At 39.0% G+C, this 21,847-nt stretch overlaps 1 protein-coding gene across 4 annotated transcripts in view; it reads right to left on the bottom strand.

Moving 5' to 3' along the window:
* Positions 1–21,847, bottom strand: part of APBB2 (amyloid beta precursor protein binding family B member 2) — a 423,550-nt gene that overhangs the window by 224,939 nt on the left and 176,764 nt on the right. For 3 of the 4 annotated variants that reach the window (XM_033214066.1, XM_033214067.1, XM_033214069.1), the window contains one exon: positions 1,073–1,141. In XM_033214066.1, coding sequence (XP_033069957.1) covers positions 1,073–1,091 — 19 coding nt within the window. In that variant the 5' untranslated portion in view covers positions 1,092–1,141. Of the gene's footprint in view, positions 1–1,072; positions 1,142–17,011; positions 17,171–21,847 lie in introns of those variants that run through there. The other variant, XM_033214068.1, reaches the window with a different exon arrangement.

Below are 21,847 nucleotides of genomic sequence, written 5' to 3' on the forward strand. Positions count from 1 at the left end.
GTATTTTTCTTGATTTTTCCAAAACTAATATATCATTCAATATGTTTTGACAAAATACGCATTGACAAAATCCATACCTTCCCCAAATCGTCACACTATTATGATTAGATGGCTTCTAAAAATCAGCTCTAAGACACTGACTTTCCTTTGTGAACTCAGGTTTGTCATAGTTTTTGGCTGCTTTTTATAAAAGAATATTTCTTGCCTCTCATATACCTCTACTGAGCTTAGTGTTTATTACATTTTATTTTAGTTCTTTGTTGAAATGTAACATGAAAAACGTCATATAAAGGAGAAAGCAGCTTGATTATATTTAATAATAAGTTTAGAATTTAGGGACATTAGTATCTATTTGCCAATGGTTTAAATCTACTTATTCAAAAACTCAGAACTTGCTGAGCAATATGTGCCCTAATAAATATGAAATCTATCCAGATCTATCTGTCACTTGAAGTCCTATATGATGTTTAATTTGAAATGTTACTGCAATTGCTTTTTCCTTATTACGTAACTGTGAGGCTAGGGATTAAATCCTACACCATGCTGTGTGTAGCCTAGTATCTATCATGAGACCAAAAAAGGGATGTACAGTAAAATTAAGGTCATTTTCCTAAGGCCTGAAATTAATCTACTGATTAGACCCAAGGAGAAGAATACATTCAGTATTGGGGGTGTGGGGGGGTTCTGCCTAAGCAAACTCTACAAGCTATTAATAAGATGCAGATTGAGAGACTCAACACCAACACCTACTCCTTTGTTCACATTTCAGTAGTACCCAGGTTGTAGTATACAATGCTAGATGGTAAAATTTGACAGTTTTAAGCTCCTGTCACAGTCAACTAAAATATTTTTACATTATAAGTATTCATGCAATTATTACACAAATATGGTTAAGTCCAACTAATTCTTCTACTTGATTTTAAAGATTCATTTTTTCTATTACATTAGTGAAGAACAATGAAATTCAAAAACATGTTATTTTAGCAAATCATAAGTTTAACATTAATCTTTTTTTTTAAGTTTTAATATTCAACTGCTTCTCTGCATTGAAATATGTGAAAATGTATCTGACCTGGAAGTACTTCTGACATGGATCACTGGGCGTCAGCAATGGTGCAGGAAATAGGTTATAATTTGAAATCTAAAAAAAAGGGATCATTTGAGAAATTAAAACCCCAAATAACAAAGCATAAAAGAAAAGCATAGCAGTGAAAATCTCTCCAAAAGCTGTTACATACACTAAACAAATTTTGGCAGACAATGTCCACATTTTTGTTCGTTTATAGTTTGTCACACCACTTTTGATTGAAACTTGAATTCCTACTTATCCACATTTCCCACAAACATTTATTGAGGGTTTTTTTTTCATGGTAGGCCTAACCTACCTTTCTGTCTCAAGTTTTCAATGTTTTTTCTCATGAAACACACACACACACAATTCAGCACCCCTACAGAAAAAAAAATTGGTACGTTTTGCCACGTAAAAATTAAAATCATCTGTTTAGAAAAAACGTGACTATAAACACGATAAAAACAAAAAACAGACCGAAGAAAAAATTACTACCACAGATGACATAAAAGGGTTAACTTCCTTCATATAGAAAGAGTTCCTTGAAATCATTAAGAAAAATATGAACAAGCCTGTAGGAGAATAAGGAAAGAAACAAGTCCCAAGAGAAACACAAATGTTGAATAAACATAAATCACTAGCTGCACTTAAAACTTAAGAAAATACCAATTTAAATAACAATGTCTAACTGGATTTCCTATATCAGACTGGAAAGATTAATAAGCCAGATAATACCACAATCTAAGGACAGGATACTGGAAACAGGAAGTTTCAAACCTTGTTGGTGGGAGTAAAAGCTGGCAAAATTCTTTGGAGAGCCATTTACAAATATCTGAGCAAGTTTTGAATGCATGGATCCCACTGCTTGGCAATTCCACTTCTAATAATTTATTTTACAGACAAGCTCATGTGGATTATATTCTTCTAAAGTCAAAAGGCCAGTAACCACCTAGCTGTTCTTCAGTGCACAGCTGGTTCATTAGATGATGATACATCCATACAACGAAATATCATGCTGCCCTTAGGAAAAATGAAGTGGATCCACAAGAGCCTATATAAAAGGGGTTGCTGGTTTTTTGTGGGGTTTTTTTTTTGTTTGTTTTTTTTTTTTTTGAGACGGAGTCTTGCTCTGTCGCCCAGGCTGGAGGGCAGTAGCAGCATGATCTCGGTTCACTGCAACCTCCGCCTCCAGGGTTCAAACGATTCTCCTGCCTCAGCCTCCCAAAGTGCTGGGATTACAGGCGTGAGCCACCAGGCCCAGCCAAAACGGTTTTAAGATGCATCACCAAGAGGTGACTAATATGCATAGCAAAGCATGATCTAATTTAAGTAACATTTTTAAAAAGCATACACATATAAATCCATGTGCACACACACCCCTAGGCGTATACTCAGATGCACATGCATTTACATGGAAAATTTCTTAAAGGAATATAAAGATCTAGAAACATTGGTAAGTTGCCAGTTTACCAAAATGATACATAATAAGGAAAACTGAAAATGGACCTTGTTTTCAATGAGTTGCTATCAGGAATGTCACTCAGAATGATAATATGTTATATTAAGTCAAGTACAGACAGTGTATGATTCTATTTATATGAGGTACAAAAACAGGAAAAACGGCTTGATATCAGGATTACTGGGGGTGGGGTAGGGAAGTAGCAAGAGGGTTGCTTCTGGGACACTGGGAATGTCATGTTTTCTTCATCAAGATGTGGAAATTCATCAGGCTGTACTCTTATGTGCACATTTCTGTATGTGTATTACACTTCCATGAAAAGTTAAAAGAAAAATAATCAAATGCTAGAGGTTTTCTAAAGCATAACTTAAATTGAAAAAGCTTTATATCTGTAAAAACTTAATTCTAATCTAACCTTTCCAAACTAGAAACCTTTAATGGGCATCACTTCCAACTTTATGATTCTGATAATGACCTGACAACCTGGTCTACTGAGCCAAGATACATTTTTAATTATATTTTCACAAACTGTGGGTAAGGCTCATTACTCTGGTATAATTAAAAGGGTGGGTTTATTCGAAAATGTCCTGAAACAGCAAGTGATTCCTCCTCTGTGTTCCTCTGTCTTTGCCCTATAACTTTCTGCTCAGTTCCTTAAACATATTTCACAATTCCATTTTCCTTTTCTTAAATTTTAGTTTTTGTCTTCAGTGCACTTTAAATGCTATGCAGAGAAAGAGATGAATAGCTACTCAAGAAAATGAATACTAGTAGAGAGAAAGTTTTTTTAAAAAAAAAAGGCATACTAGTGTGAGCATTCTGAAAAGGCTTGCACAAAAACTAAGAGTCTGCATACAGTTGGCCCTCTGTATCCTCGGGTTCCACATCCATGGATACATCCAAGTGAGGATCAGAAAGTTAGGCCTGTGATGGTTGCCTCTGTACTGAACACGTACAGACTTTTTTATCCTTGTCATTATTGCTTAAACAGTACAGTACAGCAAAACTATTTACATAGCATTTATATTGTATTATCAGTAATCTAGAGGTGATTTAAGGTATACGGAAGGGGCAGGTACAGCGGCTCATGCACACTGTGAGATGGAGTGGGGAGGACCACCTGAGCCCAGGAATTTGAGACCAGCCTGGGCAACAGAGTGAGACCCTGTCTCTACAAAACATACAAAAATTAGCTGGGTGGGGTGGCACACACTTATATCCCAGCTACTCAGCAGGCTGAGGTGGGAGGATCACTTGAGCTATGATTGCACCACTGTATTCCAGCCTGGACAACAGAGTGAGACCCTATCTCTAAAAAAAAATTAAAAAATGAAAAGTACACAGGAGGATGTTGCATCGATTCTATGCAAACACTACCCCACTTTATTTAAGGGGCTTGAGCATCCCCAGATTTTGGTATCTGAAGGGAGTCTTGGAACCAATCTGCCTCAAATACCAAGGGATGACTGTCCTTAGTGTATATAATCCTTAAAATAAAATATTCCTGTTTCCCTTACCAAACAAACCAACATCTATAAAGTTAAGAATTAGACATTCTGCTAACGACCTCATATTATAAATAACCCTAAGTTATTATCTGACCCATATTTATTCCATACCTGCCATGTGCCATGCATTATGCTAGGAGTAGGGGGATACTTTACTTTAGTGAGTAAAAAACACATTTCCCCTCTTACGGAACTTACAGTCTAGTTGTTGGAAAGATGGATATTAATCACAAAGCTACTCACAGCATAAATAAGTTTTGGAGGAAAATAACTTAGATATAAGAGAAATGCAACAAAATAACCACAGGCCAGACTGGGGGGTCAGGAAATGCTTTCCTGAGAAAGTCAAATTTAAGGTGCCATTTGAGGACCAACTGGGATTTAGGTAGATAAACACTTATTAAACACCCAGAATGTGCAAGGCATTTCCTGGCCCTGGGGATGAGGCACAAATATGCAGAACTTTTTCCCCTAGGCACTTACATCTTTGATGAATGAATCTCATCTAATAAAACAGTTTCTGAGAGGAACTTAGGGGCATGGACTAATTCTACATAAACAATAACCTGAGAAGATATCAAAGCAGCACTTGGAAAATAGGAAAACACTATATAAATGCAGGACTTTTAAGAACAATATACAGCTGTGCTGTCCAATACAGTCCCTACCTACTAGTACCTACAAGCTATTGAATACTTAAAAAGTAGTGCAACTGACAACTGAATTTATTTAACTACAATTAATTTAAATATAAATTTATAAGCTGATATTTGACTCTTATTGGAAAACATTTAAGTAGGTTTGGAACTTCTTAGGTAGGTGAGTCTACTTCTTCAACTCTAAATTTTATGAAATTTAAATACAGGTCAAGTATTTCCAATGAATATTGCATCCAAGTTGATTTCCGTGAGCATAAAATGCATGTTGATTGTGAATACTTGGCGTGGAAAAAATGTACAATGTTTAATAATTTTTAAATATCGATTGCATGTTGAAACGATAATAGTTTGGTTATATTAAGTTAAATAAAACATGTTAAAAATAATTTCACCTTTTTAAAGAATGTGGTACTAGAAAATTTTAAACTACATATGTGGCTTGCATTCTATTTCTACTGGCGAAGCCCTGATCTAGAGAATGTAGACAGATTCAAAACTTTACCCTAGGCCGGGTGCAATGGCTCACACCTATAACCACAGAACTTTGGGAGGCCGAGGTGGGTGGATTATGAGGTCAAGAGTTCAAGACCAGCCTGGCCAATATGGTAAAATTCCATCTCTACAAAAAATAAAAAAATTAGCCAGTGTGGTGGCACACACCTGTAGTCCCAGCTGCTCAGGAGGCTGAGGCAGGAGAACTGCTTGAACCTGGGAAGCAGAGGTTGCAGTGAGCCGAGATCACGCTGCTGTACTCCAGCCTGGGTGACAGAGTAGGACTCTGTCTAAAAAAAAAAAAAAAAACAAAACAAAAAAAAAAACTTTACCCTAATCAAAATATTATGTACTTTTCCATAAAAGCAAAGACTGGTGGACGTGCTACTTCAGCTGTAATGCTAGAGATTTTGTCAGCATTGAGAGGAGAGTCCTTGTTTCCATAAAAATCACATATTGAGTTCAGAGTTGTTGGGGACAAATGGCAGGTCACTACAAGTTCTGCATTGAGAATACAGTTGTGATTTTGGGGCAAAGCATAAAGCTACCTAAGTGAAACAGTCCAGCAACAATAGTTTCCTTCTAGCAGTGTTTTCACAGGTCCCGTTAATAAAAATTCTTAATGCTGATGTGCCTTAAGATAATGGTACTAGGGATCAATAAATATCTGACAGGACCACAGAGAGAGCTTGCAACCCCAAATCACAAAAGCACCACTAAGCAGACAGACAGACAAACAGACAGAGGGATAGATAAAATGCCCTCTTGTAATTTGATTCAGTAAAAGACGCGATGTATCTTTAAATAATTCTAAAGAGGAACGAAAGATTTAAATAAAAATCAGACAAACAATTCCATTTTACCTATGTTCCCCAAATACTGCCAAACAAGTCTGACCAATTCCTCCTTCTCAATGTGCCTACCTCTTTGTCCAACCCATTTTTAAAATAGTACTGCACAGTCCCATAACTCCTCCCCCGACAGCCAGTGTAATTCCTCCCCATACACCATCCCAGATCTATCGCAGATCTGCGATGCCAGACAAACATTGCTCTGGTCACAATCACTATCTTATCTAAAATCTCCAGAATTAAGTTGTTTCAACCACTAACAATCTAAGACCCAACTGATTCTAGAATCTCTCATTTATCCTCTTTACCTTCAAATAGCTACTTCCCTAGAAACTCAGTGCAATGCTATAAAACCCAATACTCCCTTTCTATAGAAATAGCTTATAATAACCCCTTTATTATCCTAAAGTGATATTCACAGATAATATAACTTATCTGAACACATAAATTTAGAAAAGGGGGAATAAAAGGAGGGAAACATTTCAATAAGCAAATTCTCTGGCATGACTATTCCAGCAGTCATAACAAACAGGTATCAGATGCTCACCTATGTGTAGAACCATTGTTAGTGCAATAGCTATAAATGCAGACTGAAAAAGGTATGTGTTGTATTGACAACTCAGACATGATTTGCACTGCTGCCAATAACATCAATTGCAAAATGTTGAACAACTCTTTGGAATATTCCAAAAAATATTAAATACACTTGTCTTTAAATGAGAAGGAGTTTTCACTTCTGGAATACACAGTGTATATTAAAACCAAGTTTAGAATTTCTAGGGTCAGATAATTACACAAAAATGTCTTTAACTACATGAATATTTGCTAGGGTATTTAAAAGCTCTGCAGAGTAAGACAATATTTGTTGTACAGGGTAGTCCCAAGTACTGCAAGACATTTATCATCCCTGGTCTCCACCCGATTCAAATAGTGGGCCCCTTCCACACTCCCCTAGTGGGAGTTCTAGCCACCCTGAAACCCCAACTTTGAAAATTACGACCTTGGCCCAGAGTTATCTCTTCCTCTTAACTCATTTGACACTTAAATCCTATATGATCTTGAACCAATACTTAATGTCTGGAAGCCTATTCGACTGTCTTGTTGGACTGCAAATTGTGGTTACCATCAATCTGACAATTACTATGACAACAGAATGGGGTATCATAGGCTGCTTGTTTGCTTTGCTTAGTGTCTAGCACATCCTAAGCATCCAGTAAATGCTAATTAAGGTCAGATGCAGTGGCCCACGCTTGTAAATCCCAGCACTTTCAGACGCCTAGGCAGGCGGATTGCTTGAGGCCAAGAATTCAAGACCAGCCTGGGCAATACAGTGAGAGCCCCATCTCCACAAAAAAATTTAAAAACTAACCGGGCATGGTGGCAGATGCCTGCAGTCCTAGTTACTTGGGAGGCTGAAGCAAGAGGACTGCTTGAGTGAGTTGTGAGACAAGTGGTGAGACCTTGTTTCAAAAAAAAAAAAATACTCACTGCTATTATTGCTGTTATTATTTTTTTTCTTACCCACGCTTGTTTCCTCAACTAGGCTGTAAGCTTTCTGGACCAAAAGCAGTGTCCTGGAGATCTTTGTATACCTGGCATAAGTAAGTGCCCAGTAAATTTTGGTAGTTCACATCCTTTGTATCCTTTCTCTGCCCTATGCTGATTTCTTGTGAAAACCTTCACAAATAGTATGCTGAGTCCAAGAATGGAGCTAAAAACTGTAATTATATAGAAAATTGTCTTTCTGACATTAGTGAAATCATCATTGTAACCTGCTAAGCAGAGGACAGGCTGTCAGAAAAACTGTCGGCAGATGCTCTTGAAAATCTACAGGATTATATTAGTGATGAATACTTTTAAAGTAGACATTGCATTCCAGGATTAGATCTATCTACAAATACATACTGATACATACTTTAAGGTTTTAAACATTTTCCCCTGGAGAACTAAGCCTTATTTCCAGATCTATAAAACGAAGTACTCGGGTACTTCCGAGTACTTCAGATGACTCGGGTCCTTCCGAAGTATTAATGCTATATAGCATTTATTGAATGCTTATTATGTGTCAGGCACTGTGCTAAGTAGGTACTTTATAAGGATTATCTCACTTATCACTGCCAGCAACCCTATGAAAAAGTTACAGTTATTATGTCAGTTTTACAGATTAAGAAACGGAAGCAGAGGGTTAGGTAACATGCCAAAGATCCCACCAGAGGCAAGTGATGGAGCTGGCATCAGCTGTTCACCTCTAAAAATGAGGCTCAAAACCACTACACCATGTTTTTTGGACTCTTCTCTTGAAGTTGACTCAAATAGCCTAAATTAATTAATGGCACAAGACAATTCTCACCATATTATTAGGGTTCTTTTGAAGTTTGTGTCCAACATTCTGATGTATATGGCAACTAAAAACAAAGCGGGCTGTCAACTGCGGGCAGGCAAACCCTGAGTCCTCTCGTTGTTTGTAGCTCAGAAAAGCAAAATAAAGCATACTTGAGAACATATGTGAATTTTTTTTTTTTTTTTTGAGACGGAGTCTCACTCTCGCCGCCTCCCGGGTTCACGCCATTCTCCTGCCTCAGCCTCCTGAGTAGCTGGGACTACAGGCGCCCTCCACCATGCCTGGCTAATTTTTTGTATTTTTAGTATAGACAGGATTTCGCCGTGTTAGCCAGGATGGTCTTGATCTCCCGACCTTGTGATATGCCCGCCTCAGCCTCTCAAAGTGCTGGGATTACAGGCATGAGCCACCATGCCCGGCTACATGTGTGAAATTTTAACTCACTCTGGGGGTGGGTTTTAAATTCAGAAAATAAACCAAAATTCAACAACAGTTGACTACTTTAAAACAAAAATCCTTTAAATTGCCTGCTTAGTGCAATACACGCAGTTTCGGTTAAACAAGTAAAATGTGCATAGTCTTGTAATGCATGCATAATGTGCAGTATATAGTAAGTACATGTAATGCAAAACTTTATTCCAATGTTTTTATTTCTGCACAGAAGTGTACACACTGAATTGGCATATAACATTGTATTCTATGGGAATAAACTTGAATTTCTTACATTTTTGGGATATTAACCATTACTGGTAATAATTTTTTTGTCATTCACAGAGCTGGTCACTGCATACTTGCTGTTAAAAAAAAATCACAACTTTGAGAGAACCAAAATTTACTACTTATGTAGTCTAAAACAGAGAGAAAAAAGTTGTGGCAGTAAAGGTCCAAGAACTAATCCTATCACTAATTTCTTTATCTTTCGCAAAAATACTTAAGGACATTGATTTATGATCCTAGCTCTTTATCTTACTCCATTCTGTGTTCTCCAAGTGAGATTTCGAAACCAGTTCCAAGAACACTATCAAACAAAGAAAAACATGCACAGACAGAAAAAAAAACCCTGTTTTCTGAAATGTATCCCAGGGGAAAACACCAACAACTGGAAAAGAAGTATTTTCAAGACATAACATTAAATGTAGATTTTTCCATTTAAGAGTTATCTTTATAACACTTAATCAGAAATTTTTTCAATGAAGCAAAAGTTTTATGCTTCCCCCACAAATATACCTGAGCCCCAACTTTCTTTTTTTAATTTTTTTGAGACAGAGTCTCACTCTGTTACCCAGGCTGGAATGCAGTGGCGTGATCTCAGCTCAGCCTCTGCCTCCTGCATTCAACCAATTCTCCTGCCTCAGACTCCTGAGTAGCTGGGACTACAGGTGTGTGCCACCACACTTGGCTAATTTTTGTATTTTTAGTAGAGATGGGGTTTCATCATGTTGGCCAGGATGGCCTCGATCTTCTGATCTCGTGATCTGCCTGCCTCGGCCTCCCAAAGTGCTAGGATTACAGGCGTGAGCCACCGTGCCTGGCCTGATCCCCAACTTTCATATTCCAAAGGCATTAACATCTGTAATTTAGAAATAACTGCAATGTTTAATGCTTCTAAGATGTGCCAATTTGAAATATGCTATTGGACAACTATAAAGGACTAAGTCAATGACCCCAATCAACAGCCTCTCTGCATCCTTGCCCTCTGCTCTGTAACCTTGCAATCCCTTTCCCCTGGCTCTGGTCTCAGTTGTGTTACTTATTTTGGCCAACTGGATGTTAGCAAATGGGATGACACATAAGCTCAGAATGTATGGATCCATTTCTACTCCCCTGAAAAAGACAGGATCTGTGCTACTGCCATGAGAACATTCCTAGGCCTGTTGGAAGGGTGTTGGGAGACTTGGGTAGGATGGCTAAATCTTCTTGGTCCAAGGCTATTTTTGACCACCCTAAGCCAGCCAACCATCAAACACGTGAAAGACCACTGCAAAGATCAGCAGCTCTGTCTACTACCCCTGCAGCTAACTGTAGCTACACGAGTGAGCTCAGCAGAGACTACAAGAAGAACCACTCAGCCATCCCAAAAATACTAATGACTATAGTTTAAGCCACTGAATTTTGGGGTGCTTCATTATGCAGCATTAATTGTGGCAATACATAAATGATACACTAGTTATACCCACAACAACCAAATGAGATTGTAGAAGAGCTGTGGGATGAAACCTAAATTGATCCAGGAAAGGTATAATGCTATGTGAGAATCTTGCAGGGGGGAATCTATTTTTCATTTTTTTCTTTGAGGTTTATGTCCTCCCTAGGTTACACAGGGCTGTCTTGATTAATCTAGCCTGCATCTTTAGTCTCTACTGCTAACTGTTCATTCACAGCACATCAGCATTTATACTTTGCATATTAGAATATGCTGTGACAAAGCAAATTTTAGGTATTTATCATAAGGACAAATAAGCAGCATTATTTCTATTAGAGAAAAATCAAAAACAAGTTAAATGTCCATCATTAGGAAACTGATTAAATAAAGGATCACATCCTACAATGAATACTATGCATCATCTAAAAGTGAGGATGCTTCTGTATTTAATTGCACAGAAAGATATTTACTAAATAATATTAAATGAAAAAACACTAACTGTAAAACAGTATGATGAGTATATAGGCATTCCCTACACAATGCTTTCCATTTTTCTGTTTGAAACTTCTCGTAATAAAAGTTGGGAGAAAGGCAGTATATATACTGTCATTCTTTCATAAAAATATTTTTAAATCTTTTTATGGTAAAATAAAACACAGATTAAGAGAACCACACAAAACAAATAGCTTATTATAAAGAAAACACTCATAACTACCACCTTAATCAAAACACAGCTTTCGCTTGTTACCGTAGAAGGCCATCCATGACCTTCCCTTCCTCCAAAGTAAACAAACTCTTGAATTTATGGTAATCATGGTAATCAGTTCCTGGCATCTCTTTATGATTCTGTTACCCAAGTGTACAATCCTACTCAGCATAAGTGTTGTCTAGTTTTAAACTTTTGATGTCTTTTAAGTTACATTTAATCTATATCGCCTCTATCCTTTTCCTTACAATTAATTTGTTAAAGAATCTGGGCTGTCTGAGGTATGAAGTTTCCACAGTATGAATTTTGGTGGTGCATGTTTAACTCGTTTCTCTAACCTCTGAATTTCCTGCAAATTGGAGCTAGATTCAGAGGCTTGAACAGACTGAAATTCAGTCTGTGGTGGTATGATCTTTCATTAGGAAGCACATGGTATCTGGTTTTCATTCATTTCGGATGTTAGCAGCCATTGTTATTCAATGCCTAAATCCCCTAAATCCACAGGGGTTGGAAAATAGTGATATTCCAATTATTTAATTTCATTTTCATCTACTGGGTGGAAAAATTTTAAGAGATGCTTTCCTTCATCTACCACTTGGTTTTCCAGTGGTACAGTTCATGTTCATGTAAGAAAGAAGTTGATTCTTTCTTAACTACTTTCAAGATGATGAATTGGTGCTCCATTATCCTTTTTTTCATACTGCAGAACCAATAATTTTTTTTTCATATCATAACCTCATGGATTTAAACATATTTGCAATTTCATTTTTGGCCAGTAGGAGCCTCTTCAAGTTGGCTCCTAAGTTATTGTGACACGCCCTAATAATCTTTGATAACTTCCTTGCTACCTATTTATTATCTTGAGATGTCCCAAGCTCATCTTACATCTTTCTAGTTATTTTTGTTGTTTGAAGCTCACTCTGTAGAAGATTCTTTAGGAGGAACTCATGAGGAGCAATATTTCCTCCACTGATTTTTTTTGCATGTTCATAAATTTGTGTTCTCTATGCCTGAAAGTCAATTTTGCTAGATATAAAAATATTGGCTCACATTTTCTTTCCTTTGAATACCTTAGGTATGTATTTTCTTTCAGCATAAGAGTTTCTGTCAAAAAGTCTAAGAACAATCTAATTCTCTACTACTGTTTTTCCCTTTTTTGTCTAGATGCCCAAAGGACTTTTTCTTTCTTCTTTTTAACCCAGTAGTTTTATTAGAATATCTTGGTATTGGTTGTTCTAAGGTGATATTCTAAAATACATGATTTTCTCTTTCAAAACGTAGTTTCACTTATTTTTTTCCAGAAAACTTTTCTTAAAATGCTTCATTTGTATCACACCTTTGCTTTGGTTTTCTCCTCTCCTATTACCTGTATGTTGGATCTGCTTTGTCTATCTTCAATATTTGTCAACTTTTCCCAAATTTTACTTCTTTCTTCATTTCCTTTGGATTTTTAACTTTTTCCTCCTTTTCACCCTCTATGATTTCTCTTAGGGCGATATTTGTGGTATTTAGTTGATTTTGTGCTCCTTCCAATTTAGAATTTATTTTTTAAATGATTTTTTAAAAATTTCTAATTCTTTCTTGAGTTCTGTCTCCTTGTCTCTGAGTTTTGCTAATTCAGATTTATGCTGTTCTTTCATCTCCTGTATAATTTTGTAATAATCTCTTTTAATTATTCTGAAATAGAATATTATGGTTTTAATCATTTTTAATTGAGCATGTCTTCTGGCATGTTTTCATTGTCAGTAGGGATTTTACTCTATTTCTTTCTTAAAAAATAGTTTATATGGCATTTAACCTTATTAGTGTTCTGTACTTTTATAAAATTTCATATTTATATAATTTCTATAATTTATTTAATGTCTTTCTCTCTCTCCCTGTATGAGGACAGAGACTATGTCTGTTTCATTCATCAGTATATTCCTAGTGCCTGGCACATAGCGGATGTTCAATAAATCACTGCTAAAGGAATGAATAGAAAAGTTCATCAAAATATTCATAGTGGTATCTCTGGGTGACAGGATTTAGAAAACAGTCTTCTGATACTTTATAAGTTGTTATGTTTCTAAGTTTTTTCATAATGAGCATAAAACATTTTTATATTCAGAGAAAAAGATTTTTAATTTGAAAAAAAAAAGGTTTGTACATGAAGCTGGGTATATAGATACCCTATATCTTTTAAAAAATCAATAAAGAAATGCCCTCTCCCTCATATATGTCTTCTATTCGTAAATGAAAACTATGGGGTAAAAGAAGGTGACAAAGCTGAGTTTTACTAAGAAAGACTAGGTTTAGAGTTTGTGAAAAGGACGACAGCACCCACCCATCTGCTTTCCATGCTATATTTGACAGATTTTACTCTATAGCTCAGAAAACATGTTAATAGGACTTCTTGTAGTGAGAGGAAGGAATTTAAAAAGCAAAGAATCCTGCTGTGTAGTTTGGCACTATATGGAAAATGGCTCACAGTGCCTGCAATTCATGGAACAAAGATAACATCTCTTTGTAAAATCTACACTGCAAGGTATCTCAAATATATAATCAAGATATGCCAGTGGCAGTGACTTACAATCACCAAACAAAATGATCCCAAACAAGAATGAGATGAAGCCTTAATTTGCTTAACTGGGCCTTCAAAGACCTATTAGAGAAAACATAAGAGATGAACTGCCTCATAAAGCAGATGGTCTTCTCCAGTTAAAAAAAAAAAAAAAAATCAAGATAATTAAAGGAAACTAAGGAGCAAGGATCTTGCTAAATTGGCCAAGAAGATTTTTTTTTTGCCTCTGAAGTAGAATGCATGAGTTTTTGAAAGGATTTCATGGCCGGGCGCGGTGGCTCAAGCCTGTAATCCCAGCACTTTGGGAGGCCGAGATGGGCGGATCACGAGGTCAGGAGATCGAGACCTTCCTGGCTAACACGGTGAAACCCCGTCTCTACTAAAAATACAAAAACTAGCCGGGCGAGGTGGCGGGCGCCTGTAGTCCCAGCTACTCGGGAAGCTGAGGCAGGAGAATGGCGTAAACCCGGGAGGCGGAGCTTGCAGTGAGCTGAGATCTGGCCACTGCACTCCAGTCCGGGCGACAGAGCGAGACTCCGTCTCAAAAAAAAAAAAAAAGAAAGGATTTCATGGTTCCCCATGAGGCTGACACAGGTTATTTCATAAAGTCTACATCAGCAAGGGAAGCCGTCCCAAGGGTAGCTGCCTCCCAGGTAGGATGCAACCCCTGGCAGGCTTTATTCACAGGGGTGGGAAAGAAGGCTGAGGGGTAACATGGCCTTTCTGAAAGAGCACTGGAGTGGGGAGTGAGGACACATGCGACCTGTGTTCTTGATCTGTGATTCTGAGGAACCTGGTTCACTTTTGTTACCTGTTAATTTTTCTTAGAGAAACTTGTCATTCATTCCCCTAGCCTGCCTTGGTAGTGAGAACAGTTGAGATAAAGAGGAAAATATCTGTATACTACAGAAGAGAATTGCAAAATTGTTGGTTTATAATGTAATTTTGTTTACATAGCTCCATTGCTAGATATAAAGGTCTCATTGTGCAGCAAATTAAAAATTGGAGTAAGGGGAATGAGGTGTTTTGAACCCAGTAGAAGATGAAAAAAATTTCTTTTCTCTTCCAACTGTAAGATACTCGATACTCCATTTCTGTTCTCCTACAAGCTCTAAGATGCTTTTTGAGAGAAAAGAGAGGCAGATAAAAGTGTCTCAAAGGAAACTCAAAGATTCTATGCCAGAGATTGTTAACTGCAACAGGGACAGGAGGCATGAGTCTTTTATGGTCATGGTCAGGATTTATACAGAAAGGGTACTGCCCCCAAATATTGCCACTTGTGGCTTGCCTATGGGGCCTAACCAAACCCCACAGGGATAGGACCCCAGGAAATATTAAGTATCTAACATTTGTTGAGGGCTTCCTTTGGGCTAAATACAAAGAGTGTTCATGATCCCTTTCATTTCTCACACAAATCCTAGAACGCTGGCACCATGATGCTCCTCATTTCACACAGGACACCAAGCTGTAGCAAGGTTAAGAAAACTTGCATAACATTGGGAAGCTGAAAAGCAGCAGAGCCCAGGCTCCAATCCTGGTCTAATGATCCCAGAATCCTTAGTTTAACATTCTACTCCACTCCCTCTTCCAGGAAGTAGAAAGTGGGATGAAGCTGGTAACATGGACACTCCAAAGACCTCATTTGCTCAGTTTATCTATCTCTGATCTGATGGTTCCAAGAGAAGGTATCATAACCAAGGAACCAGGTAATGGTTTCTCTTCAACCACATCTCAACAGCAACACAGAGCTTACCATTGGACCTGCCTCCTAATTATCCCTGGATCTCTTCTCTTTTCCTCATATTCTCTAAATCCTTTGAAGTTTTCATGATACGTCTAACATCACTTCCTCAATCCTTCTGTACGAAAACCAAATCCACTCTTAGTTTAGAAAATTATAGTGAAATCCCATTTCAACACATTATACATATGACCAATTCCAGATTTCACCAAACAGTGGCCTAGAAGACATTTGGCAGTTTTCTTAATGATAACACCAGCTGAGCATCCCAAATCCAAAAATCTGAAATCCAAAAGGCTCCAACGAGCGTTTCCTTTGAGCATCATGTCAGTGCTCCAAAAGTTTAGATTTTGGAGCATTTCAGATTTTGGAATTTTGGATTTGGGATGTTCAACTGGTAAGTATAATGCAAATACTGCAAAATCCAAAAACAAAAATATGAAATCCAAAATACTTCTGGTCCCAAACATCTTGTATAAGAGACACTCACCCTGTAATTGCTAATATATCAATCACTTCAATCCTCACAACCACTCTGTGGAGAGAAAACTATTATTATTCTCATTTTATAGATGTGGTAACAGGCAGCAAGATAGTAAATAACTGCCACGTATGTAGCAGGTGGTGAAGCTATTTTGTTTTAAACCTCTCTGAACCTCAGTTCTCTCCTCTCAAAAAATAAAAATATTTACCTCACATGGTTACTATGCAGAAATGGAATAAACACACAAAAAGCAATTTAACATAGCACTTAGATTCTTCCTCTCTCCTAGTATTTCTGGGATCATTCCAAGGTACAATACAGAAATTTTTAATTAGACGGGAACAAGGAGATAAGAGAGATGCTTAGAATTTCTTCACATATGCTGCCTCATTTGTGTGTCACAACACCCTTTGGAAAGAAGTAAATATCACCATCCCCATTTTACAGATGAGAGATTAGGGAACTGGCACATGCATGGACATTCTGCTGGTGACTGAAGCAGGATTCAAACCCACACATGCATACTGTTTTTCCAGAGGTTTTTTAAGGGGTTGGAGGACAGGGGTAGCCAAGACTTCTAGCTCCCTTCATCTTCCCTATGTAGTCATTCCTAAAAATTCCACACATCCCCACAAATTCCACACATCCCCAATGCTCCTGCAACTTGCCAATGTTACCTTTCCCTGGAAAATCAAGACTGAAAACCATAGTCGAAGATAAAAATAGGTATAGTCACAGTTACTAATCATGCACAATTAGCAACTCTTCTAATAAGAAATAAAGAAGAGGGAGGGAGAAGGAATGGAAGGAGGAGAAGAAGGGAAGAGAGGGAGAAATGGTCATGAAACAGAAGTCCAAATTGAGAGGCTCTACGTTCTCTCATCCACATCAGGATTTTTTTTCCACAAAGGTATCAGCTACTTATCCTGGAACAACCTGCTGTTCCTTCTCAGTCCTTCAGCTGGGACCTGAATTTAGAAGCCTCCAAGAAGACATACCTGGCCAGGGTCACATTTCTCAGAAAGGCAGCAGCAGGAAGAATTGAGCCCGGAGGCCGCCACCAGGAACAGGGTGTTACCCTCAACACAGGATGCGAGTTCACAAAGAAACACCAAGGACCTCCTCTTTCTCCAGCTACAGTCTCCTGCTTTCCTCAACAGAACTTAAGGGCAGGAAGGAAAGCGGAAGTCAGGAATCAGGGCCAGGGAAGCTAAAACAAAGGCGGGTCTCTAAAATGCAGACACACACCCATCCCCTCCTCCTGAGCTCACACCCACAGATTCTTAAGCTGGGAAGAGGACAAGCCACCATAGAATTCTAAGTGCCTCAGCCACAAACTGCCTCAAAACACTGGAGACCTTCTGTGGGCCCAAGGCCATGCTAAAATAAAGTGTGAGCTTGGCAGAGTCCAAAAACTCACAGAAATCTATTAAGACACACTTACGTGCATCTCTTTTCTAGACGGTTTTCTCTAGAGTCCCAGGTTAAGAACCACTGCACTAGTTGGTCATAAGGTAGGAAAACAGGGCTCTGTAAAAATAAATAATCGCTCTCCCACCAAGTCTTCTCTCAACTTCCCTAATTGGGTTAGGTGGACATGCAAGCAATATCCCAGACATTTCTGACTCCATCCCTCCCTGGCCCCATGACCAGTCAGAAACCTGGCACTAATCCATCCTCTGAAGCTAGTAACATGTGAATTCTCATCCTTTCATTTCCACGGTCACCATCTAGGCCAGGCTCTTATTAACCATCCCAAAGGCCTACAGTCCATATTCTGATCACCTGTCTGCCCTCATGCCAATCCAACTGTACTCTCCTGCAGAGCCACCTTCCTAAAAGCATCTACCACCTTTATCACCACCACATATACACGCTCCAGGCTATCAACAGCTAGGACCCTGGGGCTGGGCCACCTGAGTTTGAATTCCATCTCCACTGCTTCCTCTGAGTGTCTCTTTAGGTAAGTCAGCTAACCTCCATTTCCTCCACTGTAAAATGGAGATAATGAGAATATCTATACCAAATGTCTGTTGTGGGAATTAAATAGGAGAGTGTGTGTAAAGCACTCAGAATAGTGATGGCACACAGTAATTGCTGTGTAAGTGTTAACTGTCACCAACATGAGTATTCTTAAAGCTTTTCACTGTTTACCAAATAAAATCTCACTTGTGCCAGGCATGGTAGATCATACCTGTAATCTCAGCACTTTTAGAGGCTAAGGAAGGAAGATCACTTGAGGACACTTGAGGACAGGAGTTGGAGATCAGCCTGGGCAACACAGCGAGACCCTGTCTGTACAAAAATACATACATACACACATACATACATAAAAACATACCAAAACAAAATCTCACTTCACTGATGGGCTCTTACGGCCCTCTACATTCTGTCCCAAATGGGTCAAACTAACTCCACCTTGTCCCTAATCTGCATGGACATAAGCCATTCTTCTGCTACCTGATCTCAAGCAGGGCACCACACTAGTGCCTCACTCTATACTGAAGCTACTAAACATCTCCCACTTACAAGCCTCTTCCATTTGTTCTGCCTGGGACGCCCTGTGTCGTATCAGTGTCTGTCAAACCCTCACAGCTCTCAGAGACAAGATCAAGCACTGATCCCACTTAAGATACTGCCATCATTCATTCCAGCAACAGCACTGAGGATGTCAATATACCTAACAGTTTCTGTGGTCTTGTTCCTACCTGCCCAAGGGCTAATTGGCTGGTCTACCTTAAAGGAGTAACCTTTATTCTCAATTAAATGAGGTAGTTGAAACAAGTGACTTAAAAAGTCTTCTTGTCAAGGTTCTTGGGGTTATACAGTGTTTCTTGTTCCTTTGGGACACGTTTTTCTTTCCTTCCTCCCTCCCTCCCTCCCTCCCTCCCTCCTTCCTTCCTTCCTTCTTTCTTTGGGACAGAGTCTCTCTCTGCCACTCAGCTGGAGTGCAGTGGCATGATCTCGGCTCACTGCAACCTCTGCCTCTTGGGTTCAAGCGATTCTCCTGCCTCAGCCTCCTGAGTAGCTGGGATTACTGGCACCCAGATAAGGAGAATATCTATACCAAATGTGTGTTGTGGGAATTATATAGGAGAATGTGTGTAAAGCACTCAGAATGGTGATGGCACACAGTAATTGCTGTGTAAGTGTTAACTGTCACCAACATGAGTATTCTTAAGCTTTTCACTGGTTACCAAATAAAATCTCACTTGGGCCAGGCATGGTAGATCATGCCTGTAATCCCAGCACTGGGCTAATATTTTATATTTTTGGTAGACATGGGGTTTCACCATGTTGGCCAGGCTGGTCTCAAACTCCTGACCTCAAGTGATCCACCCACCTTGGCCTCCCTAAGTGCTGGGATTATAGGCGTGAACCACTACGCCCAGTTGGAACAATTTTTCATTAAAGAAGAGGATACACAGGGTAACTGCACATATTTTTATTTTTTAAATGAGTAACTGAAAGTGTTCCAGGTCTCAAGTCTCCAAGGCTAGGGGAAAAAGTAAAACTTTACTATGTGATATGCAAAATTCTTTTCTCTTCACAATCTGATGACCCTGTGACTTCTAGTTTTTTTCCCAACAAACTAGAGAAGATAATTTTCATTTCATACCTTATATTATCTCCATGATACATATTGCAGAGCCATTTCTACCTTCCATGTGGAAAGTAATTCTGAGTGTTATACCCAAATCCAAGACGGTCAAAAAAAAAAAAAAAAGTTCAAATTACTTCTCCCCACCCCTCAATTTAGCAATAGAAAATTCCGGGATAAGTTTTTTCCATAAATGAGCAGAACCAGTCCCCAAGTTTCTTAAAAGCAGCATCTTGGAACTCAGCCACAAGAAGTTTGAAAAGTGGCAGAAAATTTAATAATACCATTACCTTGAAATCCAATAAAGCCTGTTGGAGCTTAACATTTTCAAGAAATCAGACTATTTATGCTATTACCCCTAGTACTGCTATAATCTCCTATAAAGCCATAAATACACACAACGTAGTTCACCAGAAAACTAAGACTATCATAAAAAAGGCCATAAGGAAGATACTGCCCATGAAGTACGTCTCCATGGTACTTGCTACAGCAAGTTCACACAGAGGAGTTCATTTATTTTGAAAATTACATTTCCAAGTCCACAACTCCACAACTCATCACTTTGAACTGTGAACAACTTTTAATACAAGTTAGAGCTTTCTTTTCAAAGACTGTTTTCACACAAGATAAAGGTGATACTGAATATCAAGGACATGTATGAGGCTGTCACAATACCGAGGAAAAGACTTATACCATCTGCGTCTTCGTATCTGGTTCATTTAACAGTCCATTCAGCTTTAAGTATCAGAAAACCTAACGAACAGTGGATTCAACAAATACAAAGGAGTTGGAAAGCCCAGAGCTGCAGGTTTGAAACAACTTCAAGGCAGATATCTCTGTGGCTCTTGGACTTTCCTTCATGCTTATCACCTCATGGTGACATGAAGACTGCTGTACATCCAGGCACCTCATCATCATTCAAGGCAGAAAGAATGGGAAAGCCAGGAAGGGTATGGACAAGCTCATTTGTCAGGCTTTATAAAGACAATAAATGCTTTCCCAGCAACCTCGCCCCCATCCCAGTGGACTTATTCTCAGGTCTTACTGGCCAGAAGTAGGTCACAGGGCCACATCCGCTACAAGGAATGCTGGAAAATCAGGGTTCAGGATTGGCATATTGGCTTAATCATCACAATTTACTGACGAGGCTGATCTCCACACCACCCTGAATTAAACTATGGCTCTATGAGCAACAATGAAACAGGAAATGGGCATTGAGTGGGCAATTATTTGTGTCTCCATTTTGAGTCTCCATCTTGGGAAGGAGAAAATCATCCAATAAAGGGTTTTCTGCTCCTAATATCAAAAGCATCCACTACCTATAAAGTAACTGTTTTACAAATTCCCATACCTATAATAACAAACAAATAAAAACTGCTTAATCTTTTAAGTTCATACGCCTTGGTTTTTCTCTCGATGTAGAGTCAGGTATAAATGGGCAGTCAATTGCTAAAAGGTGGGTGTGAAGTCTTGTTGTTGTGAACTCTGATCACAACTTAACCACTAAGAAGCTCTGAGGTGCAGCTTGCTGTTTCCCAGGCAGAAAAGCCATGTTAGCCGTGATTCAAACCTTTAAGCTACCAGACAGGGGAGAAGCCTCCCAAATGTGCTGTCTGCATGCTGCTCTCGCCACCTCCCTGGCCCTCCCTGATCAAACAGGCGCATCCATTTAGCACCCTAGATGCCCCGCACCTACTGAACCTTCAGTGGCTCCCCACTGCTCTTAGGAAACAGCTGAAACTCCTTACCAAAGCCCTCCATTCTGATTTGACCAGGCTGCCTTCTCCAACCTCATCTCCCACCAGGTCCCACCACACTTACTATGCTCTGGCCACCCTGGCTCCTTGCCATTCCTTAAACAGTTCATATCCCTTGGTCTGTAATGGGCTCTTCCCGGCTCTTCATAGACTGGGCTTTCCCTATGCTTCAGATTGCAGCTCAAGCATTGCTTCTTCAGGGACACCTTCCCTGGTCACCCAACATAATGTGGGCCGTGCCCAGTATCCCTCCATCACACTCTTCATTCCTCCATAGCAGGTACCACAATCCACAATTATCTCCTCTACTGGGAAGGCTTTCCTACCACCTGTCTCCATCACTAGAACAAACAGAAGTACTACGGGAGCGGAGACCTCATCTACCTTTTCACTGCTCTATCCCCAGTGCCCAGCACAGAGTAAGGGCTCTGGACTATTATTTTCGCCATCCTGGTTCCAGGACTTGCCTGATTCGG

The sequence above is a fragment of the Trachypithecus francoisi genome, unplaced genomic scaffold, assembly GCF_009764315.1.
Source record: "Trachypithecus francoisi isolate TF-2019V2 unplaced genomic scaffold, Tfra_2.0 Lachesis_group1, whole genome shotgun sequence".
NCBI lineage: Eukaryota > Metazoa > Chordata > Mammalia > Primates > Cercopithecidae > Trachypithecus > Trachypithecus francoisi.